The sequence below is a fragment of the Schistocerca nitens genome, chromosome 4 (genome assembly GCF_023898315.1).
Source record: "Schistocerca nitens isolate TAMUIC-IGC-003100 chromosome 4, iqSchNite1.1, whole genome shotgun sequence".
NCBI classification, from domain to species: domain Eukaryota; kingdom Metazoa; phylum Arthropoda; class Insecta; order Orthoptera; family Acrididae; genus Schistocerca; species Schistocerca nitens.
In genome coordinates, this window is record NC_064617.1 from 134,129,971 (window position 1) to 134,156,917 (window position 26,947).

A 26,947-nucleotide genomic window follows, 5' to 3' on the forward strand; every position below is an offset into this window, starting at 1 on the left:
TGCGCAATCCAATGTGGACACGTACCCCATTCCAAAGCCTGGAAAGCAGGTGGGTGGACACTTCTTCTCCAAACTGGCCTTGCCAAGGCACACCCACAACTCCTGTTAGATGAATGTTCACAGAAGATATTAGTGATTAACACACCACACAGTTCATACAGATATAAGTGGTTGGATTTTGAGGTCTCCAGTGCACCGGCAATTTTGCAGATGTTCCTGGAACAGCTGCTGTGCCAGGTTGCAGCAACTATTTGGATGACATCATCGTCACAGGAGATTTCCCAGAGCAGCATTTAGCAAATCTGAAGTCACTCTTTTTCATTTTGCAGGAGGCAGGTTTAGAGTGCAATCTTAGCAAATGTGAATTTTCTCAGCCTTCATTGGAGAATTTAGGCCACATCCTTTCCCACGAAGGCATATTACCAATGTTAAAACACCTTGAAGCAATTGCATCTGTGAACATCAAACAGCTCTGGGTGTTTCTTGGAAGAATTCCATATTATGGCCAATTCATTCTGGTGGCATCTTGGATAGCTCTTCTATTACATCAGTTGTCCATGAAGGGAGTGATTTTCGCATAGTTAGCCACTTGCGAAACAGTGTTTAGGGAGCTCAAACAGTGTCTACTCTCAGCATGTCTGTACCAGTGTTCCAACCCAGGAAGCAGAAAGTGGTTGTGACAGATGCATCAGGCCACTCAGTGGGGCTCATTCTCGCTCGCTGTGAGACTGATAGTTCAGAGCATCCCATCACTTATGCTTCAAAAGCCCTCACCCCTGCAAAAATGAAATTCTCTGAAATTGAGAAATAAGCGCTGGCACTTATGTTTGCTTTGAAGAAATTTTATGTCTTTCTTTATGGCACCAATCTCCACCTGGTAATGGACCATAAGCCATCAATCTTGTTATTCAAGCCAACACCTCATGTCCTAGATTTTACTGTTCACTGGCTCCAGCACTGAGCATTGCTCCTCTCAAGATGTACCTATGAAATCCATTTCGGAAGCATACCCCAGCACGCTCTTTCCCACCTACCCCTGGACCCGGACTAAAAGTTTGATCAAGAGGAAGTTCTTTGCTGCTACCTGGATGACGAAGCTCAACAAGCTATAGACAATTTTCCAATTATGGGAGCCTGCATCACCACCACCACTATTCTCTAGCAAGTTTGCACCTTCATTATGACGGGGTACCCAGAATGATTGGCCAAGCAACAATCTACTCCTCTTTGGCATTACCATGGGCTATGACACCATTTATTTCTATTTGGTGGTGTCTCCTTCTAACAACACACCACACTGTGGCACCTGTTGTGATTTCATCAGCCGTACGATAACAGACCGTACAGTTGCTGCTTCATGTTCATTGGAGTGCTTCCAGGACCAAGCTGCTTGCTCTGCACCGTGCTTATTGGCCGAGCATCAACTGAGAAATAGAGAGCCTTGTCTGTCAATGCAATAGATGTGCAGAACAGCAGGTGACCCCAACTCAAAATCTTTCACCTTGACCAGCACCCACCAAACCTTGGTAACGATAGTATCTCCATTTTGCAGGCCTGTTCCTGAATACCACTTCGCTCATCATCGTGACAGTTTTTCATACATTGTTAACACCTGTACAATCATGGCAGAAGACACAGTGAAAGGACTGTTGAAGATTTTCACCATTGAGGGCCTGCCCAGACATTACTGACTCACAACTTTCTGCAGCTTTGGGCAGAGGTCTTTGAGAAATTCTGTACTAAGAATGGAATGATGCATATTTGTTTGCCTCATTTTCATCCCCAATCAAATGGAGAAACTGAGAAGTTCATGCAGACATTCAAACAGCAGTTGAAGAAGTACATCCAGATTCCGTCACGGACACCATTTGGTGACAAGAGCCTGTCAGAGCTCTTACATGGATGTCAACCCAGATCTCCCCTCCATTTACTGCTGCCCACGTCCAGTCCCCCAGTTCTTTCCCCCTCTCCAAAGTTCTGGTCTGGCACATAGGTGTGGGCCCAGGGTTTTGGCCGAAAAGATCAGTGGTCCCTAGCTGTGACTTATGAGCAATGGAGGTGGAGGTGTTGGGTTTTTTGCTTGATACCAGAGAACAGACCGTCACCCAACACCAGCACCAGCTCCAGTTACACAGCTGCCGCCCCCCCCCCCCTCTCCCCTCCTCAGTATTTTTCTTGCCAGTCCTTCCAATGTGCCCCGTTTTGCTGACCTTCGACAGAAGAAGGGCTTATCCTTGAGCCCTCCCACCCCCCCCCCCTGTCCTCCTCCACCTGCCCCCTCCAGTTCCACTGTTAGTTGTTCCAGACCATCACAGCAACAGGGGGGTGAGTCTGAACTTGCTAACAGCTTCCCCACCATGGGGCAGACCATTGCTTTGGATTGAGTTACCACAGCCAGGGTCATCCCCGAAGGGTGCACCAGCAGAGCGCCCGCCATCCTGGACCCCAGACATCGTCGTGACATTGCCTCTGGAGTCTGCGCCCATAGACTGGGAGTGTCTGGAGCCTGAGGTGTCATGAGAGACTGCAGGAGAGATGGAGGTTGCACACCTCACTCTCTGCGCTGCATAGGCCGGGTCCAGAGGGGCCAAGATGCTACCAGTCACTATTGGTTTCACTTGTTGTACATCTGTTTTTTGTTCCTCTCATTCAATTAAGCACTCATGAGTAGATATTGAGCATGTGAGGGCTGCTACCTTCTCTGTATGTGGGCTTACTTTTCCATTGTTCCATCCTGGAGTGTATGCCCAACTCAGAAAGTACATGGTTTTCTGATGACTAGTGTCCTTTGTTATTATCCTATTATCATATTTTTTCTTACCTTTACAGTATTTTGTTTCATTCTTTTGCGGAAATTGGGGTGGGTAATGTCTCACATTATTGTTATCTGATTGTGTGTTTTCCCCTTGCATATAGTCTCCTCATACTTTGGTTAATGTACCAAGTCATTCAATAAATGTTAAAAAGATTAAGTTTGTCCACCCACTATATCATATTTCCTTTCTTACTTGATACTGGCAATCTACGAACTAATACTTTTATTAAATGACTTTCTTCAATTGTATCACAATATTTGGAGCTTGTTAAATGGCATTCAGTATATTTCCAATAACTATCCCCAGTACTATTATAGTATCTGTGGTGCAACAAACAAGTACTAATTTCTCGTAAGTACTTGATGACCAGTACTTCTGATTTTGTTTCATTCTTTTGCGGAAATTGGGGTGGGTAATGTCTCACATTATTGTTATCTGATTGTGTGTTTTCCCCTTGCATATAGTCTCCTCATACTTTGGTTAATGTACCAAGTCATTCAATAAATGTTAAAAAGATTAAGTTTGTCCACCCACTATATCATATTTCCTTTCTTACTTGATACTGGCAATCTACGAACTAATACTTTTATTAAATGACTTTCTTCAATTGTATCACAATATTTGGAGCTTGTTAAATGGCATTCAGTATATTTCCAATAACTATCCCCAGTACTATTATAGTATCTGTGGTGCAACAAACAAGTACTAATTTCTCGGAAGTACTTGATGACCAGTACTTCTGATTAAATTTTTCTCGGAAGAGAATTCTTTAGACTATATGTTTCCCTATTTTGTGGCATCTCTTTCCAAATAACGAAGGACAAAATCAATCTTCTTAGAACCATTTTAACATTTGGGCAGTGATATAGAAAATACCCTTAAGAAATATGTAGTTTGCGTAGCTCCATATATTCTTATTCAGTAAAATCATTAATGTCCATTAAATCTTTAGTTATATCTCTGAATTGTTCATTAACCTCATTTCTTACTAAGTCACACTGTTAATCACCTCGACTGTATTTCTACTGTTAAAGTAGACATCATAGCTTGGATTGAGATACTCTGTTATTAATTTCTAACTTTCCTCTGTGTGAATCCCTTATATGTTAGTCTAATTTATGATTCATTGCTTGTAATTTTGGCTTTTAATTCTATTTTTAAGTTGTTATTTGTACTATCTATTGGATTATTTCATACAGCAATTGTCTGTCCTTTTGTCCATGCCAAAGCCTTTTCAAACCTAACATCTTGCATGCCTACATTGACATTTAGCTCATCAACTTGAGCTCTGATACTTGTGTTAGTACTGTCTAATCTATCGTTAAATTCAGCTGTCAGATCTGCAGTAGGCTTCTATACCTGATCCATCTTGTAGGTCAGAACTTTCATACAAACAAAATAATATTTTGTTCAAATCTGTTTTTCTTCTCTTGCTAGAAACTCTCTGTATGGGAACGGAAGCTTATTAAGGAAACCAGTCTTCTATACACCAACTGCACCTTAAGCCCTTCAAAAACGCAACCAAACTGAAACAAAAACAAATGTAACTTGGATTTAACACAGCACACTACACTTGATTCTGTGGCTCATAGTGTCAGCAAAATGTTGGAAAACCAGGTTGCTGCAATTGGTGATCTACACTGCCATTGGCAGGTGGGCAGCTGACACTGAATCTGCTAGTTGTTGTGTTGTATTTATGGACCAGATGAAACAGTAACAGTCCTCTGTAGTCTTAGGTGCCAGTCTTCCAACTCATAGAATTTGTAAGGCTTTTCCAATGTATCTTTTATCGATTGATTTACTTGTTTTTTTATTGATATATTAAGTCTTCTGAAGTTTATTAATCTCTCTTGGATGTAACTGTTAAACTACTGTGATATAATTTTTCTGCTGGTGACCATTTTGCTAAGGACTGCAGCAATATTTGTCAAAAATTCTTCTGCCAAAAAAGTCAGTTTCATTTAATGTCAATAATGTGATCTTCCTTGATTGATTCTCAGCTCAGATTTATTCTGGACCCTGCACTATGCTGCCAGAATCTTGTGTTCCCATTAGTTTTTAAGTAACATATATACCTACGCTGATTAAGAATGTTGTTATCTTTCAACTTTGACTGCTGCTTCTTGATTTAATGTTTAGATGAAACTGCATAGTTTAAATAAATTTGGACTTTTTCTCCACTGCAATTGTTCTTTTGGTGAAATGTAGAAAATCTGATACTGTTACAACTTTCTACTAAATAATAGAAATTACTTCTTCTAATATTGTCTATATCACATCTTCAATTACAGTTTGTGTGTATAAACAAATGCTGTATATACAATTACAGTGCATACATTTGACATGACATAGCTTGATCTCTTTATGGCAGCAATGAATGACAGTTTTAACTAATTGCTAACAGGACTCTTTCCTGTTTGTTGGACATCATCTTCATTGTCACGTTGTGCTCTTTGTTCAATAGTCTCTCGTGCTTCTTCAAGTATCAGCAACACAGCATGGAATAACTACAAAGCCAACAGGTAAAGCAATGTGTAATAAACTGGTATCGTCATCCCAACTCGAAGATGAATGGCATCTATACATAACAGTTTATGCACAATAACAAAACTTACAAACAGTTTGTGATTCTAAACTACTTAACTAATAAAAATACTTTCACCTGTTGCAATCACCATTTGTGGTTAGGTAGATGTTGGGTAACACTTCGCTTTACCAAGGTAATGTGCTATGAGGCACAGTCAAATGAAAACCGAACACCCGCTACAATGGGCCCATGGAATGGTTCCATTCAAAAGTAATCATCACATGTGTTAAGACATTTATTCCACTGGGAGGTGAGACGATCAATTCCTGTTTCATAGAACACAGTCGGCTGCTGACGGACCCACAACTGCACCCATCCTTGCACTTCCTTATTTGATGGAATCCAGCGTCCATGCATGCCTTTCTTCAGGTCATCAAAGATGTGAAAAATCATTCAGTGAAAGATCCAGGCTGTACAGAGAAAATTGTGGTGTTTCCCAACCAAATCACTGAAGTGTAGCCTTTGTCCAATTGGCCAGTGTGGGGGTGGGTGTTAACATGCAACAGGATGATTTAATTTGACAGCATTCTGGCAGCCTCAGGGCAAATGACAAAGCCAACAGTGGAAACATGTCACCTCTCCCCAGCTAAAGAAATCTAAACTGTTCATACAAGTGCCGATAAATTCATAATGACCCTCTGCTTGCCAAGTTCCTTGAGTGTGGAACCTCAATGCACAGTGCTGTGAAGACACTTTGCAGAAACTGCAATGTGCCATTAAGTCAAAACGCCCAGGAATACTGTCAGACAGAATCATCCTGTTGCATGATAACACCCATCCCCTTACTACCAATCAGACAAAGACAATGCTTCAGCGATTTGCTTGGGAAACACTGCAACATCCTCTTTACAGCCCGGATCTTTCACCATGAGATTTTCACATCTTTGGCGATCTGAAGAAAGACATGCATGGACATTGATTTCAGTCAGATGAGGAATGTAAGGGGGGCCCAGGAGACGCTATGTTATCATAAGCAGGAGAATTTGTCCAAATCAGTAAAGCTGAGAACTATCATAGCAGTAATGTAGCTACTGGTAGACCTCCTAAAAACCCAGGAAGGCCTCACTTAAGGGTCCTGATGAAGTGTGTCCCACATCTTAGGGAAGGGAAGACTAAGTTCTTAAGAAAGGGACCTTGGCTTAACTGCCTAGATCACAAGAAAGGTACAAAAGTCTATAAAATACTTCATCCTCAAGGTGTGCCACATGCCAGACAAAATCTGGGGATCCTGCCCCCCCCCCCCTCTCCCCTTGCTCCCCACTGCTGCGCCTCACCACCAACAGTTGTAGGAGGCTTGCTCAGGTAAGCAGGGCTCCGCCTGAGTCGACATTTATTTTGTGATTTCCAGTGGAGCGAACTCAAATAAAAAATACTCTTGATGGGAAGGGTGTACCATGAGGTGGCTCCTACACTCAAATGACTAAGAGAGTTCAGATTGTGTGCTTGCCAGAGAAGAAATATCAGGAAAACAGTACCAGTCTGTACTAATACCTTCATAGTAATGAAGTGAGAAGAGGGAACCTCTGGAAAGATCTCCCCTTTCTGTATTCAAAAAGGTTCGGTGTGCATTGTTGGATCTTTAAAAATTATAAAACAGCTTTGTAAAGGTACACTACTATTAGAGACAGTTATGTCACACCCAGAATTAAGCTCCTAGGTTGTGAGAGGAGATTATCCTGTTGTAGCTGAAATGCATAACTTCAGCAAAGATGGAATTACCTGCTCAGATGTAATGGAAATACACACAAAGAACCACAAGAAGATTGAGTGTCACAGAAATGAAAACCAATATGAGAAGGGTGAGTGGTGTATTGGAGAAAACAGCAACATTTATTTTAACCTGCAGTTCACCAGAACTACCTGAACGTATTACCCCAGGCTGTTTCCACCTTAAAGTTTGACGATACATCTAAAATTTGATGCATTAATTTAAATGCCAAAAATTTGGCCAAACCACTGTGACACGTAAGGGCAGAGCCCACAAATCAGGTGAGTCTTGCACATTCTGTCTACAATTTATAAATTGTTCCAGCAATCATCCATTGTGAAGCAGAAAGTGCAGGATTTACAATGAGGAAAAAATTCAGGAGCTGAAGGTATCAAGAAAAATCCCCTGTGGTGAAGCTAAAATGGCTTTTGAAGCAATCCAGCCTCTGACATTTGTTTCTACTTTAAGAATCTAGTCACCAAAAGTAATGCCTCAACACACTCATACATCAGAACCGAGGACAAATATGTGTAATTGTCAACGTACATGTGGCAGGAGACCTGGAGCTGACCCCAGACTATTCTGAAGCCATAAATGAAAGTCTTAGAAACTCACCCTCATAAAAACATGTGGCATCAAAGGCTTATGCCATCACATGTACTCGTATAACCAACACTTCCAACAAATAAGGAAGAGTCACAACAAAAAGCCAATCAAAACCAAAGATACTAGCAGTCAAACTATCAGATCAGCGAGCACTCTCCCTTTCCAAAGGCGATTTTGATGTTATGCGCATTGGTGTCCCCATGGAATAACTCTGCAGTCCAACACATGAAAGCAACTGCTCTGAAGCTGCTGAAGCAACCCTGCTGCTACTATGTCCACAATCCCCAGCTGTCATATGCCTATAAGAAACAAAAATATGGCCCCAAGACTGCTTTGATCTTTCACACATCACACCTGTATCTGTATGTTACAATCTTCCTCCCAAGGAGAGGACTCCAGCTTATGGGGAGCTGTGTGTGTGTGTGTAATATGATGTTCATCAAGATGACACCATAGCCAGACTGTTCTGTTGAACACCCATTTGCAACCTAATGGTCTTCATATTACCCTTCCCAGAATTACATTCTCTCTTTGCAGCTTTGCAGCAGTTACATTCCCCAGTTGCCTTTACAGGGGGGGGGGGGGGGGGGGGGGAAGAGAGAGAGAATTGCAAGAAGGAGTTGTGTGACACTGGAAGATGTGTTTCTACACCTCAAAGATAATGTCCATTCAAATTTCATACCAGTCACATAAGAGTGATTCTAGTAGCACCTGTATGAGGATGCAAATCAAGTTTACTTTAAATACATGTAATGTTTGTGAGCATTAATTACCTTTGAGACTGGACGTGGTGAGTTGATGTTAGTCAAGAATGACTTTAAGGTAATACAGATGCCATGATCAGAACCTAACTGTGTTTGAATGAGGTTGTGTAATAGGGATACAAGAAGCTGGATGTTTCTTCTGTGATATTGCCAAAAGATCTGCAGGAATGTAGCCACTGCACGCAACTGCTGGCTGTGGTGGTCATGAGAATGTACTGTCAAAAGACAACCAGGCACTACCAAGATGGAATACCATTATGTTCAGCATATAGCTCTGGCGCATCATACCACATCTGCAGCAGGAATTTGAGCAGCAGTTGGCACCACAGTGACATAACGAACTGTTGCAAATCGGTTACTTCATGGACAGTTCCGAGTCATATGCCCTGTAGCGTGTATTCCACTGACCCCAGACCATTGTCACTTGTGACTTCATCAATGTCAAGTGAGAGCTCTTTGGAGGGCAGTGTGGAGGTTTTTTGTGTTTTCTAATGAAAGCTGGTTCTGCCTTGGTGTCAATGATGGCAGTGTGTTGGTTAGTGGGAGGCCAGTTGAGGGACTACAGCCAACCTGTCTGCATGCTAGACACACTCTATCTATCTCTGAAGTTACGGTCGGGGTTGCGATTTCATATGACAGCAGGAGCGCTCTTGTGGTTATCCCTTGCGCACTGACTGCATATTTGTACATCTATCTGGTGATTAGACCTGTTATGCTGCCATTCATGAACAGCAATCCAGGGGGTGTTTTCCAACAGGATAACTGTTGTGACTAACCGATCTTTCAAAGTGCCGCCGCGCAGTTATGCGCGTCCTCTACATGCGGCGCTGTCTGCCAGCCATGCAGCAGCTGCGCCACCTAAGCAGCCAGCCAGCCAGCGGCTGCCAGACTTGGACTCAGTGCTGATTTGACTGTTACCGTGTACACAAGTCTTACTTTGTCTACTCGATCTGTGACTTACATGTATTGTGTTGTCTTTGAAATATATGTGTTCAACTTGACGTTATAGCAATAACTCTCGCCCATGTATTGCTATCTTAACCCAACATGCTGTACTGTGTGTTGACATATTTTCTTGGTCTGCTCGATCACCAAATCTGTCTCCAATCAAGCACATATGGAACACCATCAGAAGACAACTTCAGTGTCATCCATAACCAGCATTAACCTTCCCTGTATTGACTGACCAAGTGTAACAGGTTGGAACTCCATCCCACAAACTGACATCTGGCACCTGTACAACAGAATGCATGCACATTTGCATGCTTGAATTCAACAATTCAGGCAGTTACACTGGATATTAATCTAACAACATTCCACAATTGTAATGGCCTATCTCGCACTTACATTAACCTGTAATCTTGCAATGTTGGTCACTTAAATATGTTACAGAGACAAATGTATTCCAGAAATTTCACTACTTTATATTAATTACTTTTTGGTGTTGCAATTTTTTTCCATCAGTGTAGTATAGCTTATGATCCATCTCCCAACATCTTCCTTGCTGCTTGGTGACTGCAATGCCCACCATTCCCACAGGCATGCTGGATCAGCTTAACATCGTCTCCTCTAACACAAGTACACACACATTCCTTTCATATTTATAAGTTCATTGTCACTACTGGATCTCTCCTGCAGCACACAGCTTTCTAACTGTCTCAAATGTTCTTGTCTCAGAAACACACTCAAATTACTATTTCTGGTGCATAATTCACTTTCTGAACCTTATGCAATCTGTGCATAAGAAATTGGCAGTTTTCTAGAGGTTACTGGAAGCATTACTCCTTATTGGTGACCTGTGACAAACAGTAGTTCCACAGCAGTGAAAGCCAGGTAGAGTTCCTCTCCAACACTAAGTGTCTTTCCTCCTGTGCCAAATGCCAGTTCCTTGATTGAATGAGGAACGCCAATATATGATTTGTGCACAAAGTTGTACTCTCCGTGTCTTTGAACACCACTGAACGGTGCATGCAAAGAGCCGTTGAATTATCAGTTGTAACAAAAAAAGCCTCACAGATCTCTTTTGTTAATTCTCTTAACCATTTTATTATCTCTTCCATCATTTGGGATAAACTTCATTGTGTTGCTGGCAAGGTCTGTCTTCCAACACTAGATCTGATCATTGCAAACAATATTATAGTCTATTTTGTTGATACGAGCTCTGATAAAAAAGTAACTGGAATTTTTCAATTTTGCCAGTTTTATACATCCAGTTTTCAAGAACTTTTTTTTTTTTTTTTTACCTTGTTGGTAAACATGTTGCTGACTTATGTATGCATTTTCAGCTGTTTTGTATTTTTAGTTTATTGGTGACAGTCAAAAAGGTTATACATGGTTGTGAGTGCACAGTGAATTTTTAATTTCAAAGAAGATGATCAAAGAATTTGCAATAAAATGTTGCTTGAAAAATGGAATAAAAGTGGAGCACCGCATTCAAAATGTTGACTGTGGCTTTTGGTGAATCTACTGTGAGGAAGACAAGAGTTTAATAGAGGCATAAATGCTTCAAAGAGCGTCAAAAAGACGTTGAAGATGGTGACTGATCTGGATGCTTTAGCAATTCAATTACTGATGATGATGATGTGCAAGAAGTAAAGAAAATGGTTCTGGAAAATCACCAGATCACCATCAGAGAGGTTGCTGATGATGTCAGCTTATCCTTTGGCTCATGCCAAGCAATTTTTTCAGATGTTTTGTGCATGAAACATGTAGTGACAAAGTATGATCTGAAATTGTTGAATTCAACCAAATCAGTGTCGCGTAGACATTGCTCAGGAATTGCTCAATGAAGTCGAACAGTGGTCCAGAACCTGTAAAGAAGGATATAGCAAGTGACAAAACATGGGTGTGAGGGTATAACATTGAAACCAAGATCAAATCGTTCCAGTGGAAATCGCCTGAATACCCAAAACAAAAACAAAAATTGGGAAGTTCGATCACATGTGAAGGTTCTTCTTACTGATATCTTAGTTTATAATGGGATAATGCATCATTAGTTTCTGTCTTATGATCATATGGTCAATAAGGAATACTACGCATAAGTTATGTGCTGTTTGCACAAAGCAGTCCGAAGAAAACAACCAGAATTGTGACAATTACTGATGGAAATTCCATCATGGTATTGCTCCCTCTCACACCTCAATGCTTGTTCTTGATTTTATGGCAAAAAACAAAAGTGTTATGTTCCCTCTGCCACCTTATTCATGCTACTTGGACCCCTGCAACTTCTTTTATTCCCAGGGGTGAAGATATCATGAAAGTAAATTTTTTTGCCACCGCTGATGAGATAAAAATGGGATTGCTGAAGGATCTGAACACCATAACAAAAAGTGAGTTCCAGATGTGCTTCCTAGATTGGAAAAAGCATTGATACAAGTGTATGATATCTGTGGGGGATTACTTTGAAGGGGACAAAGTTTATGTTTATGAATAAATAAAGATTCTTTAAGAAAAACAAAAATTCCTGTTACTTGTTGATCACACCTTGTATTTCCAACACCTTGGGCCAGCACTTTGCAGAGGTTTCAAGTTCCACCTATTACCGTCCCACTTTCATACATCAGAAGTGAATGGCGGAGGTTTGGGAGATCTCTTTCATTTCTCATAACTGGGAATGCTACAATATTGCTTTTATTGCAAAGGAGTACAGTGATGCATGAAATGGATCCACCACTTTGTGGTCATCCAGAACCATTTCTGTGCTGTGAATTGTGGTAAACTGATAGAAAGGACTTGTCCCCCTGAGGCTCATCAAATCATCCAATAATATTTCACTAAATGTTATCTTGTGGGGCTATTTAAAGTAAATTGTGCGTGCATGTCAGCCAGTGTATCCTATTTACCTACAATAGCTAATTGCTGATGTTTGTCATTCTGTTCCCTGGTTCCATTGTTCATGCTGCAGTGTTTCAGACAGTTATCACAACATCGTGCACTGCTCTGTCTGACCACAGATGTCATCATTTCAAGTTGGTGCTTCATTAAGTGACTTAGTGAGTGAACATTGTGTACCACATCCCTTAGATATAAGTACCTGTATTCTAATCCTAGTCCAATCTGTGTCTATAACCAGTCACATGATAAAAATAGTATTTTTCATGGCAAAGTAATGAAGTCTTTGGAAAAAGTATGCAATATTACCACATCACAAGAAGCAGGTTATAATCAGAAACATTCAAAAGAAAGAAGGCACCAACAATGGACATCTTACACTTGAGCCTTGTTCATTACAGTATCTTTAACCATGTCCCTGCCAAATGAGCTGTTGTGAAACATATAATTGGCTGGCAGATCTAAATAATATCCTACCTTCTTGTAGTCTTTGCAGGGAAATCCTAGTTGTAGTGTATGTATTGCTCACATTAGTGATTTTTTAATGGTTCTGTTTCTAATGTTGAATTAAAAATGGCACTACCAGTTTGTGCCATTTTTATGTGGTGGAATGATGTAGTGTTGGAATAGCATTTCTATGGATAGTGGTTAAATTCACATCCCGAAACCACTTATGGCAAATGACAGAATTGTTCTGTTGCGAAGTACATAGCTGGTTCTCGCCCTCATCCTTCTTCAGTTTGAAATAGTATTGCATCATCATCAACAGGATGACATTCCGTCACTTCTTTCTCTCTGTCTCCAACCCCCCCCCCCCACCACAATTCCCAATTGTCTAGTGCATAAACCCAATCATCTTGTTGTATTACCTTCCTCTGTGAAGAAGGGTCAAGATTTGCATTCTATTTATAAATTGGGGGTTATGAAAGAGTAAACTGACTCAGCCAGGGCACCACTCTACATATTAAGAAGGAACATTTAATGTTCTTAGATCTTTAAGTAATTTAAGGCAGTGAGCCCCCCATTTATTCTTTTTTGATATTATTGTCAGAGTTTTCTTTTATAGTTTGAAAATTTTTTTGCACATTGTGTCTGTCTGAGCTACAGAACATTATACCATTATCTAATGATTGAATGAGCATTTGCACAGTAAATTACTTTGATGAAAATACTGTTATGTATTGAAGAAATGTTTTATTTACCGTTAGCAGGAGATATAAATGCTATAGTTGAGATGGCATAAGATGATCCCTGACAGCTCACAGCACTGTTGTCAGTTTTCAACTGTGAAGCACTAAGAGCTGCAGGCAGAAACAATAGCCATGTACAGAGCTGTGACAGTAGTCATTGCCATAGAGACATTTACAAAATCATCTTACGTTATTGGCTGAGGTAGGCTCATGAACCTGCTGCCCCCAGCCTGCTGCAACTTGTTATGTCTTCCTTTGCACTCAGTGAGGTTCTTTAATGGATACAGGAACAAGGAACAGAAGCTGTTCATGAACAGAGAATTTCAATATTAATTTATTCTTCATCTAATATCAAATAGTAAAAATAATACATAAATGTGTTGCTGAATTTGCAGCATCAGTAGTTAACAGTAGATCTGAGTGTAGAAATATATACAGATTCAATACAATGTCTATTCAGAAGATGTCGAGTCCTGGCCACTGTGAAAGTGTGTAATGTTATTCAACCGGCAAACACACAAAATTGGGCCAGGGCATGAAGGTTTGAACTTAAACACACCTGCTGTTTGAGCTTCAGAGGGGGGATGCTTGCATCTCATTGGAAGCAATGAAATTGTTCATGGCAGCACCCTCATGCTGCAGTGGCAGCTGTAGAAAATACAGCAGCATAATTGGTGGCAAGCATATTTGAAAGTGCGGTCGACTGGATAACGGGCAATACAGCACCCCTCGCTGCCCAAATTGGAAGTTACAGGGGGGAGGCCTGTGCCATGGATAATGATGAGGCTCGTTGCTTGGCTGGGGACAGAGGAGACTAGACCCACGTCTCATCATTGTGTCTTGTGCACCATGGAAATTGCCCCAGAAAACAAGTACATGACACATCCGGATGCACAGGTAGGAGCATGGAGGGTGCTGACAACTAGTGACAGCGTCAATGTTCATGGAAATGGTGACCTGTGGTGTTGGCAGTAATGGTGTTGCAGGTGGGCAGGCAGAAGCTTCCATCAGTCAGATAGCCATGGATGAAGGCACCTGCTCGGTAAGCTGTGTAGGAGACTGCTTTGTGGCAGGCAGATGTGGCTGTGTCATGGTGGCCTGAAACGTGCAATGATGAAATCTGAAACAACTTTATCTGTAGCAAGACAGAGTACAGTATGAACTCAGAAACATCAGTAAGGCATCTTCACCTGAATGTGAAGCCTGAAGTTTTGATACTTGCATCTTTGATATTCAAACGAAAAGTTTGGCCTCACTATTAGAATGTGGCAAGAAAAGTGCTGTACTGACTTGCTGTACTCCGTTGTGTTTGCAGAATTCCTTGGAAGAAAAAGAAGGTCAATTGTCAGAAACAGTTGTTTGTGACAAGCCTTGGGGAGAAAATAGAGAAGCGGATGCCTTGATAGTGCTGGCGGCATTTATTGAATGTACCGAGATAACAAAAGGATATTTGCTGTAGGCATTGATGATAATCAACCAGATCTGTCCAAAAGGGGCCAGCAAAGTCTACATGGAGGGATTGCCATAGAGTTCAGAATGTGGCCAGGAGAAAAATTCCAGCTGCAGAGCGGTCTATTGTCAGTGCAAGCACAACATTGTGCCCTTACACATTCCACCTGCTTATCTAAACCATTTACAATGGTGGCGTATCATGTGCTTAGTGCGAACAGTTCCCCAATGACGTCTATATAGAACGACTTAACACTTGCTGTTGCAACAGGGAGGGGATTAACACTCTTGTTCATTCGTTAGACATGTGAAGCAGAATCACATATTCAGAAGAGATAAACTATTGCAGTGCACAAAGTATCTTCATGCTAAGGGATCGGGAACACATTTTGGAGAGCACAGCCAACATTTGCGAAGGTAACTTTTTAACAATTGTAGTGATTGGTTGTGCTTCGTGGCTTGTGTGATCTGCTATGAATCAGTAGGAAAAGAATCCAGTGCTTGCATATCAGAAGAATCAATATGTAAGCAGGAAGTATCCAATGCAGCAAATGTTGCATCTGTGTCGACAGGTAAATGAGACAATGTGACAACATTTATGTCTTGTGCTGTTGGGTGAAACACTGTCATACTGGTAATCTGACAATAATAGCAACCAATGTTGAAGCTTTTGCATCATGTGATCAGGAACTTGTTTTTACCAATGAAACAGTGCAGTCAGATGCTTATGGTCCGTGACAAGGAAAAATTTTCTACCACACAGATCATGATGAAATTTGGTGACATCATTATTATAGCTAGGACTTCCTTCTGCAGCTGACTATAATTGATCTGAGCACTATTCAGAAATGTGATAGGCTGTTCTGTTTTGCCAGTTTTGTGGGATGAAACTGCCTGATGCCATGGGAGGAGACATCATCTACAAGCCCAAGTGGTTTTAGCAGATTATAGTGCAAAAGGCAACGTTGAGAAAGCAATGCATTTTGCAGTCTTTGAAATGCTGGGTCACAGTCTTTTGTCCAGTGGAATGGAACATTTTGGTATCTGAAGTGATTAAAGAGGTCCAGCAATTTGTGCCGCATTAGGAATGAACTTTATATAGTAAGTCAATTTTCCAAGAACAGCTTGCAGTTCACATAAATTCTTTGGAGATGGCAACTGCTGAACTGTTTGCAAATGTTTTGTCAAAGAACAAGCACCATAGGCATCAATGGTGTGTTCTAAGTATTCAGTCATCGTGTTGAAAAAAGAACATTTCTGCAAGTTACATTTGAGGCCCACCTCAGTTAAAACTTGAAAAAAACCATCCAAATTTTTAAGGTGCTGTTCTGGTATTTGTCAGGAGATGATTATGCTATCGAGATAATTAAAACAAGGAGGCCCCTTCAATGTTACCTCTTTGAGAAAATTTTGGAACAATGCAGGTGCAGAAGCATTTCCAAAAGGAAGGCATTTATATTCAAACAAGCCAACATTATTATTAACAACAAAACCTTTCTTCTCTCTTTGTCCAATGGTAATTGGAGATAGGCTACTGCAAGATCAATTTTTGAGAAGAATTGTCCCCCCGTTAGGTGATCCAAAATTTTCTCTATATGTAGGAGTGGTTAGGGATCTATGACTGACTGTGAATTTACTGTACATTTGATATCTGCACAAAGAAGAATCTTCCCATTTTGCTTATGAATAATGACTAATTGATACCCACTGACTTTCTGAAATATTTATTAAGACACCAACGGATTCCAGTCTGAATTTCTGTAGCCACATCACCATGTAATGCGTGTGGCATAGGGAATGGGTGCAAATCAATGTCTGTGAATTTGCTGTGCGTTTGATATCTGCACACAGATGAATGTTCCTATTTGGCTTATGAATGATGACTAAGGTCTTCCGAAATAGGTTTTAAGACACCAACGCATTGTAGTCTCTGAATTTCTGTAGCCACTTTGTCATGTAATGCATGTGGCACAGGGCGTGCGCAGCAAAACTTGGGTTGTGCATTAGCTTTCAGCATAATGTGAGTGTGAAAATCTTTTGCACATACTACAGTACCACTGAACATTTTAACAAAGAAAACAATCAATTTTTGACAATATAATGTAACTGGACAGATAAAAAAATCTGCTCACCAAGTGGTGGCAGAACACGCACATAAAAGAAGATTATAATAAGGCAACCTTTCAGATCCAGTGACTACTTTTTCAGGCAGAAGGGTTGAAGGGGGAGGAAGAGGGGTGAAGAAAATGACTGGAGAGGTCTGGGAAAAGGGATAGATTTCGGAAAAGTCACCCAGAACTGCAGGTCAGGGGAGACTTATCGGACGACATGCGAAGGAAAGACTGAATGTTGGAGGCTGCACCGGACGAGATTTGAAAATCTGAGAGCTTTAAACCTTCACCCCTCTTCCTTCCCCTTCAGCCTTTCTGCCTGAAGAAGGAGCCACTGGCTCTGTAAGCGTAACTAATTATAATTTTCTTTTATGTGTGTGTTCTGCCACCACTTGGTGAGTAGATTTTTTTATCTATCCAATTACATTGAACAAATTTTTGATACTTGTCACAGAGTTGTTGAATTGTGGCATGGAAAATTTTTGTATCCATGGCATGCACCTCGTCTTGTTTGTCTAATGTCGTAACTTAAAGTTGAACAAATATATTTCAAGGAAGACGCAATACGTGAAAGCCACAGATCAAGTAAACAGAGTAAGACGTGTGTACTCTTTAACAGTCAAATCATAACTGAGTCCAAGTCTAGCGGCCACTGGCTGGCTGACCGCTTCGATGGCGCTGCTGCTGCATGGCTGGCAGACAGTGCCGCATGTAGAGGACGCGCGTAACTGCGCGGCGGCACTTTGAAAGATCGGCGAGTCACAACACTTTTCCCCCCTTTGAATTTTTTGCACAGGTCTTGATGGAGGTGGCCTGTAGATTGCTAACGTCCATAGGTGTTGTTTGACTGGCCGTAAAGTCTCGAGGAGGAGGCTTCCCGTACGGACGGAAGTGTCCCTGATGATAATGGGTCGAGATGACAGAAGATGTGGGGGTCGAATCTGCCGGAGCCCCGTGCACCAATCTGCCTGTTGTGACAAGTCCGGTTGATATAACAGGAGACATGGGCAATGTGCCCGCGTCCGTAGGAGAAGGAGGCGAGTAGAGTTTCTCTGACAGATGATGGTCATCCGGTTCCTGTGTGGGCATGTCTCCTGGTGCCGTCAGTTCATGTGCTGGCACTGATATGATGGTGAGAGGACTGTGTTGTGAGTAATGAGAGATTCCAGTATCCTGAGAGTCAGGTAGAGCCGAAGGTGGTGTAACGGCATCCGGAATAGGCGTTGCCGGCACACGAGGCCAAAGCTGGTCCGAATGACACACTGCAACACCCGTATCCGTCTGGATTTCATACAGACGTCGGCCATGGTGTCGTAAGATGCGGCCAGGACTCCATTTTGGCCACCTGCCATATCCCCGTACCCATACAATGTCGTCGGTGGTGAACCAGCCAAGTGAAGGCACCTGCGGCCATTAGGTGGAAGGCCGCAGAAGATGAAGTAGCGTTCGGGGCTGTCGGCCATGTAAGAGCTCAGCTGGGCTGTGGTCGCCCATGGGGGTGAAATGGTAAGAAGCCAGAAATTGGAGAAGCGCATCATCAGCAGCAGAAGAAGTCAGGAGTTTCCTCATATGAGCTTTAAATGTGCGGACCAGATGTTCAGCCTTACCGTTTGACTGTGGATGGAACGTAGGGGCCGTGACATGCATGACGACGTGACGGGCACAAAAATCCGCAAAATCAGAAGAGGCAAATTGCAGACCATTATCAGTAACAAGAGTAGAGGGAAAGCCTTCCAAAGAGAAAATGCAAGCTAGAGCATTGGTGATTGCCGCGGTGGTAGGCAATGTGCAACGGAAAATGAAAGAAAAGTTAGAGTAGGCATCAATAACGAGAAGCCAGTAAGTGCCTAAAAAAGGTCCCACAAAGTCGGCATGAATACGCTCCCAGGGCTTCTCAAGCGAAGGCCACGGTGACAAAGATGACTTCGGGGCGGTGGCCTGTGACCCACAGGGGCCGCAGGCAGCAACCATCTGTGCGATTTCAGAGCCGATGCCGGGCCAGTACACATGACAGCACACCAGAGATTTTGTGCGAAGGACACCCCAGTGCCCTTGGTGAAGGAGGTGCAAGACCAAAGCATGCAAGGATGCAGGTACCACAACACGCGGCGAAGCATTTTCGGTGGAAAGGAGGATAAAACCATCCATAGCCGTGAGATGGTAACGCAAAGTGTAGTAGTTCTGCAACGGATCAGAAGTCTTAGTGGAGGAACAATCTGGCCAACCCTTCTGAATACAGCATAAAACCCGGGAGAGGGTAGGGTCAGAACCCGTAGCAACCGCCAGCCGGTCCCCGGTGATGGGGAACCCGTCCACAACCTGCTGCTCGGCAACATCCAGGTGGAAACACAAAAGTTCGTCCCTATCAAATGCCAGATCAGGATCCATGGGAAGGCGAGACAGTGCATCAGCATTCGCATGTTGAGCCGTCGGCCGGAAATGAACCTCATAATTGAAACGAGACGTAAAGATCCCAATGCTGGAGGTGGTGTGCAGCCTTGTCGGGAAGTGACGTTGATGGATGAAACAAGGAAACAAGTGATTTGTGATCCGTGACAAGATGAAATTTGGATGCATAGAGAAAAACACCAAACTTATGAAGAGCATAAATAATGGCCAAAGCTTCTTTTTCAATTTGAGAATACTTTTGTTGGGCATCCGTGAGCATTTTGGAGGCATAAGCAATGGGTTGTTTAGAACTATCAGAAAAACGGTGCGCAAGGACTGCATCGAACCCGTATTGAGAGGCGTCCGTGGCGAGAACAAGATGTTGGCCAGGTCGATAAGTAGCCAGGCACGGGGCCTGTTTCAGCATTATCTTCAATTTCTGGAAAGCTGCATCGCATGACGTGGACCAGTGAAAAGGCACGTTTTTATGCAACAGGCAATGCAACGGCTGAGCCACCGAAGCAGCAGATGGTAAAAACTTGTGATAGTATGCTATTTTCCCCAAGAAGGCCTGCAGTTCCTTAACAGATGTAGGGCGAGAAAGGGCATCGATCACAGCAACAGTTTGCTGAAGTGGACGAATACCATCCCGAGAGAGTTGAAACCCCAAGTATGTGATAGATGCCTGAAAAAATTTTGATTTCTGAAGATTACACTTAAGACCGGCAGTCTGTAAGACATGAAAAAGTGTGCGGAGATTTTGAAGATGTTCGTCAGTGGTGGAGCCAGTGACACCAGTGTCGTCCTGGTAATTTATACACCCAGGGACAGTGAGCAATAATTGTTCCAAGAATCGCTGAAAGAGAGCAGGGGTGCTGGCAACCCTGAATGGCAATCGTTGGTATTGATAGAGGCCAAAAGGCGTGTTAATGACCAGAAACTGCCGGGAAGCAGCGTCAAGAGGAAGTTGATGATAAGCTTCTGGCAGGTCAAGTTTAGAAAAATACTGGCCTCCAGCGAGTTTTGTGAACAATTCTTCAGGTCAAGGCATAGAGTAAGTGTCGATAAGGCATTGAGCATTTACATTGGCTTTGAAATCGCCACAGAGACGAATATCACCATTTGGCTTAGCAACGACAACGACAGGAGAGGACCACTCACTGGAAGTGACAGGAAGCAAGACCCCTGAAGCAGTGAGACGATCAAGCTCCCATTTGACCTGATCACAAAGGGCCACAGGAATGGGCCGAGCCCGAAAAAACTAGGCCGAGCAGTGTGTTTGGGCATGATATGAGCTTCAAAGTCGTTTGCACGGCCTAACCCAGGAGAAAAAAGGGACGAAAATGTCATTGACAAGGAATCCAATTGAGCATAAGGAATAGCATCAGAGACGATATTGACAGAGGCATCTATGGAGAACGCAAAAACGCGAAAGGCATCGAAACCAAAAAGATTCTCCGTGTTACTATGGTCGACCACAAATATGGGAGCAGTGCGAACGACAGATTTGTAAGATACCTCAGCATCAAATTGTCCCAAGATACAAATCTTCTGTTTATTGTAAGTCCGTAATTGCCTAGTGACAGGTGACAGGATTGGAGAACCCAACTGAAGATACGTCTGAGAATTGATGATAGTGGCAGCAGAACCAGTATCCACCTGCATGTGAACATCTCGGCCAAGTATTTGCACGGTGAGGAATAACTTCCCTGAAAGGGAATAAGTACAATTGACAGACAACACAGAATCAAAATCAGCGTCATGTTCATGAACATCACGTATGCAGTCGGATTTGCACACGGATGACACATGACCCTTTTTTTTTTTTGCATTTGTGACACACGGCCCAACGTTGTGGAAAATCTTCTCGTGAATGTTTCGTAAAACACTGTGGACATGATTGAAGTTGCCGTGGGTTTGGTGCAGTTTCTTAGAGGTTTGTTTACAGTTAGGCCGAGGCTGCGCTTGGGAGTGTACTGCGGCCACGTCGGCCGGCGGGGACACGCGACACGCTTTGTCAACATCGCACAGAGGTTGTATTTCCCCGACGTCGCCCCATGCCTCTATTTGCACTCCAGCTGCGCGAGAAATTTCAAAAGACTGAGCGATGGATAGGACTTCATCTAGAGTCGGATTTGCCAACTGAAGGGTGCCGATCGGATAATAGCATCCTGTACCATGGAATCGGCGTAGGATTCTTTGTGAACTTCAGTAACAAATTGACACTTTCTACTGAGGCCATGAAGTTCAGCAGCCCAAGGGCGATAGGATTGATTCGGTTGTTTTTGACAACGATAAAAGGCAACACGAGAGGCTACCACCACATGTGTTTGCTTTTGAAAATAGATGGACAGAAGTGAGCACATTTCAGCAAAGGACAAAGATGCAGGATCTTTCAAAGGAGCCAATTGTGACAACAACCAATACATTTGAGGTGAAATCCATGAAAGGAACAGAGACTTACATGTTTGTTCGTCCGTGACATGAAATGCCAAGAAGTGCTGTCGAAGACGTTTTTCATAATCAGATCAGTCTTCCGCCGTCTCATCATAAGGAGGAAAGTAGGTAGAGATGACGACGAGAGATGCCCCACATTTGATGCCGTGATGAAATCACGAATCACATTTGTGAGAAGCGTTTGCTGATCTATGAGACCTTGCAATAGTTGCTCTAAAGTAGCCATGGAAATATGTGGGTCAACGATGGAAAAGAAAAATCACTACCTCGTCGCCAATTGTTGTAACTTAAAGTTGAAGAAATATGTTTCAGGGAAGACGCAATACGTGAAAGTCACAGATCAAGTAAACAGAGTAAGACATGTGTACACTTTAACAGTCAAATCATAACTTAGTCCAAGTCTAGCGGCCCCTGGCTGGCTGGCCGCTTAGGTGGCGCTGCTGCTGCATGGGTGGCAGATAGCGCCGCATATAGAGGACGCGCGTAACTGCGCAGTGGCACTTTGAGAGATCAGCAAGTCACAACATCTAACCTGAAGGAATCAAATGCACCAATACCAAAAATATTTGGGATCATGCGTGAGTGGACTGTAGCAAAAGTTACTTCCTTAGTCGTGTTTTTGTATTTTGCAGGTAAGCAGCATGTTCCATGCACTGAAATGCTGTCACTGTTATAGATGGTGAGATGCACACTTGATGTTTGTAAGGATGGTTGGCCAATTTTTTTGTATGTATCTAGGTTAAAGAGTGTCACAGGAGCTGTGGTATTTAGTTGTAAAGGCATCTACTGGTTACAGATACACAATGTAATCCACAGTTTGTGACATGCTCTCTGAAGGCAGTTGTCCATTCTGTGTTGTGAAAAACTGTGTTAGAGTACTTTAGTGAATTTCGAGATTGGGAGAGCCATTTTGACGTGTTTGGTATTTGCATTATATGCATGTGTGTGCATTTTCTGTATCTTCCCTTGTCTTATTTTTGAGCAGGAGGAGGCGCAGAATCTGAACATGAGATAAATTGAAGGGCTTTCTAGTCTTTTGCGGGCAGACCAGTTTTGTATGTCCCGTGCAATGACAGAAATTGCATTCAGCTTGTCTGCAGAAGCAGTTCTTCCGATCATAGGTGACATAGCATTTCACGCATGACTTCATTTTGCGTGGAACTGGGGCAGTGTAATAAGTGTTGTGTTGGCAATGCAAATGCTGGATGTTGTGTGTCTGGCCTTGTTTATACGGTGCTGAGTTGCGAGTGCTGGGGTTGGGGCTGTGGCTGCGATATGGGTTGTTTGTCTCAAGTAAAGCAATAACTGGTAGACAGAAGACTTGCTTGGCCATATCTTGAACTTCGCGTGCTTCAATAACTTTAAGCACTTCACTAAGGCTAGTGTTGTGATGCTTTAAAATTTCAGCCCTCAATCTCTGATCTGATAGATTCTGAATTATAGCATCGCAAAGCATTTCACACTGACAAGCTGCGCCACAGACACAACTGAATTTACAGTCTCTAGCCATGCCCTGCAATTCCACAATCCATCCTTGATATGACTGATCACTACAATGTTGCATGTGTGTACATTTTCTGTGTCTTCCCTTGTCTTATTTTTGAGCAGGAGGAGGTGCAGAATCTGAACATGAGATAACACTGAAGGGCTTTCTAGTCTTTTGTGGGCAGACCAGTTTTGTATATCCCTTGTGTGGCTGGGTTTGGGACTCACTGAGGGGAAACAATTTCACTAGGAGGCAGTAGGTGTACACTCCTACACATGAAAAGAAAAATGCATGACATGATTCACCTGTGATTTTGTAGGCATTGAAATGTTGATGCAGCCATTTTATGTATTCTTTCCATGTTTCCTTCATATCATCAAACTGTTGGAAGGGCAGAGGCAGTAGCTGAATTCCTTCATTAGCTTCTGATGCGTTTTGCTGCTGGGCTGCTTGTGCTTGTACGAGGGGAAAAAGCTGCTGACAGCAGTTCTGTTATTTGTTGACTCTGAAAATGAACAAGACATATTAGACACTGCACATATTAGACACTGCACAGCACTTACACATTGTTCTTCCTGTTTTGCCATAATTCCTTAAATAACTCAGCTTAAATATTTCAGCTAAATATGTGCATATGCACAAAAAATAATTCAATAGACTTAAAAAAGATTGTCCCACTCCGATATTCAAAGCTCCCCATCCCATCCTCGTCACCAGTTTGTTGTGTCTTCCTTTGCATGCTGTGTGGTTCTTTAGTGGATACAAGAACAAGGAACAGATGCCGTTCTTGAACAGAGACTTCAGATATTTATTTAGCTTACATCTAAAATCAAATAGTAAAAATAATACATAACTTTCTTGCAGAATTTGCAACATCTGTTGCTAACAAGAAATTTGAGTGTAGAAATACACGCAGATACAAAAGACTTACAAATCTGTCACTCTTCAATACAATGTCAATTAGAAGATGTCGAGCCCTGGCCACTATGAAAGTCTAAATGTTTTTCAAGTGGGAAAGAAATAAAAATGAGCCAGGACATTAATGTTCAAACTTAAGTACACCCACTGCTGGAGCTCTGGAGAGGGGATGCTTGCCTCTCATTAGCAGCAGCGTAATAATTCGTGGCAGTGCCCTCGTGCTGTGGTGGCAGCTGTAGAAAACGTGGTGGTGTAATTGGCAGCATGTGTATTTGAAAGTGTGGCCAACTGTATAATGCCTGTTACTGCACAATGTCAGGGATCCGATTCAACTATAGTGAAATATCGCATAAATAAACTGATCAATCAATAGATAACACCAGTTTTTTCTTCTCAAAATGTTCCATCTTTTATTCTGACAAGTATTTTTTTTAATACATGAGCACTAATTGGCAAAAGCTGTTACTAGCATCTACTGCTTTTTGACAACTAATCAGTAGTCTAAAAGGAACTGTTGTTAATAAGTTTGTTCAGTTTTTCTGAAAATGAGGGGACTTACTTGAAAATGATAATTCAATGTAATCAAAAGTTTTGCAGTTGCGTAGTAGAGAAACTAATGTCTTTGAACATGTTTACATTTACAATATTGATGAGGTATATCATTTAACAGTCTGAGGCAGGAACTGATGAATGGCTGGAAATGCAAGAGCTGAAAAATGATCTTAACGAGGAGTGGCGAGCCCTTGAAGATTTCACTCGAGCCAGGCAGATTCTGAAGGAGGCACTCCAGAGTGTGCAGTGTCCATCTTCAGGTGAACCGTGTTCCAAATTTTTGTACAATTTTTTCCACAAACATTGCTTAAACAACCTACTTTTTCTTCTGTTTTCCAGGAGAATAATTATTTCTGGTAGGGTCCTTTCAAGGTAACTACAAGGTGTACAACTTTGCTTCCGCCGTTTTTTCCCCAACATTTGAGGCTTTAATGAAACAAATTTGTTACACATGTATCATTTAAAGTATTTTCCATCGCTGGCCACTACTTTCTCCCATCTTTCGGGCAGTGTATGAATCCCGCGTCGAAAAAATTGTTTTATCTTTTGAAGCAATCCACGAATCGATCCAATTTGTGACTTCTTCATGAGATCGGAAGTGTTGGTCGGCCAGGCCATGCACCATTGATCTAAACAGGTGATAGTCAGAGGGAGCAATGTCTGGAGAATATGGTGGGTGGGGTAGGACTTCCCATTTTAATGTTTCCAAGTACATTTTGACCTCTTTTGCAACTTAGGGTCGAGCATTGTCATGCTGCAAAATCACTTTATTGTGCCTCTCTCTGTATCTTGGCCATTTGTCTTTTAATGCTCTGCTCAAACACATTAATCGCATTCAATAACGAGCACCTGTGATTGTTTCACATGATTTTAACACCTCCTAGTACACGACGCCAAACTGGTCCCACCAAATGCAGAGCACGATCTTGGATCTGTGAATATTTGGTTTCGCCATCGACGTGGAAGCATTGCCGGGATATCCCCATGTTTTTTTGTATTTAGGGTTATTGTAATGAACCAATTTTTCATACACGGTCACAACATGATGCAGAAATCCCTTCCATTTTTGCCTCTGAAGCAACTGTTCACAAACACACAAACACCATTCAACATCTCTTGGTTTCAGCTCATGTGTGACCCAAGTTCCTTCTTTCTGAATCATGCCCATAGCCTTGAGGCATTTTGAAATAGCTTGCTGTGTCACTCCCACTAATCGTGTCAATTCTTCTTGAGTTTGAGGTGAGTCTTCACTCAGCAATGTCTCCAATTCTGCATCTTCAAAAACATTCTCTCTTCCACTACTGTTCCAGTCTACAACATTAAAATCACTGTTCTTGAAGCATTGAAAACACTCACAACACATTCTTTCACTAATAGTGTCCTTACCATATGTACTTGAGAGCATTCAATGAGATTCAGCCACTGTTTTCTTCATATTGAAACAAATTAGTAATACTTTCCACAAATGATGAGAATTAGGCTCGTAAACTGACATTTTAAATCAAGAACAACTTTATGATTCAGACACAAATCGACTAATGTGTGAATGAGGTTATGTTGACCAAGGTCCAAGCTAACTGCCTGACATCTGTGATCTGTTTCTTTCAACCGCTACTTACTGTTCTCGCCACCTATCGGCAAATGGCGGAAGCAGAGTTGTACACCCTGTAATTATACAGGTGGTTAGGTACGAATGGGATATCTATAAGCATTGACATGAATGAAGTGATTTAGTTTTCTTAATACAGCAACATAGGTTGAGTTGAATTGTCTGAAATGAACTCAAACGGATAATGGGGCTTGTACAGGAGATCGTCCTGTGAAGTAATTGTAAGCTTCCAATGGATTGTTTTGCAGTTATGCATTTGTGTTTGAATCCTATTAAGAGTTTAGCTGACTGAGTTTCAAGCAAACAACTTGTGCTCTGTTATTTGTATTTTAAGAGTATTGAAACAAGTGACATTGTCTTTTCCATCAGATCTCATCTTAGGTATTTTTCTGCTGCTTTTCATGGATGTCTTAACTTACCTTAGTTCACTATCAGAATAATTCGGAGGGGGGGGGGGGGGGGGGAGCTGTTAAAG

General features: G+C 42.1%; 1 protein-coding gene across 1 annotated transcript in view; it reads left to right on the forward strand.

Annotated features, from left to right (window-relative positions):
* Positions 1–26,947, forward strand: part of LOC126251684 (uncharacterized) — a 404,158-nt gene that overhangs the window by 183,345 nt on the left and 193,866 nt on the right. Inside the window, exon 5 of the mRNA XM_049952271.1 lies at positions 24,982–25,123. Coding sequence (XP_049808228.1) covers positions 24,982–25,123 — 142 coding nt within the window. The remainder of the gene's footprint in view (positions 1–24,981; positions 25,124–26,947) is intronic.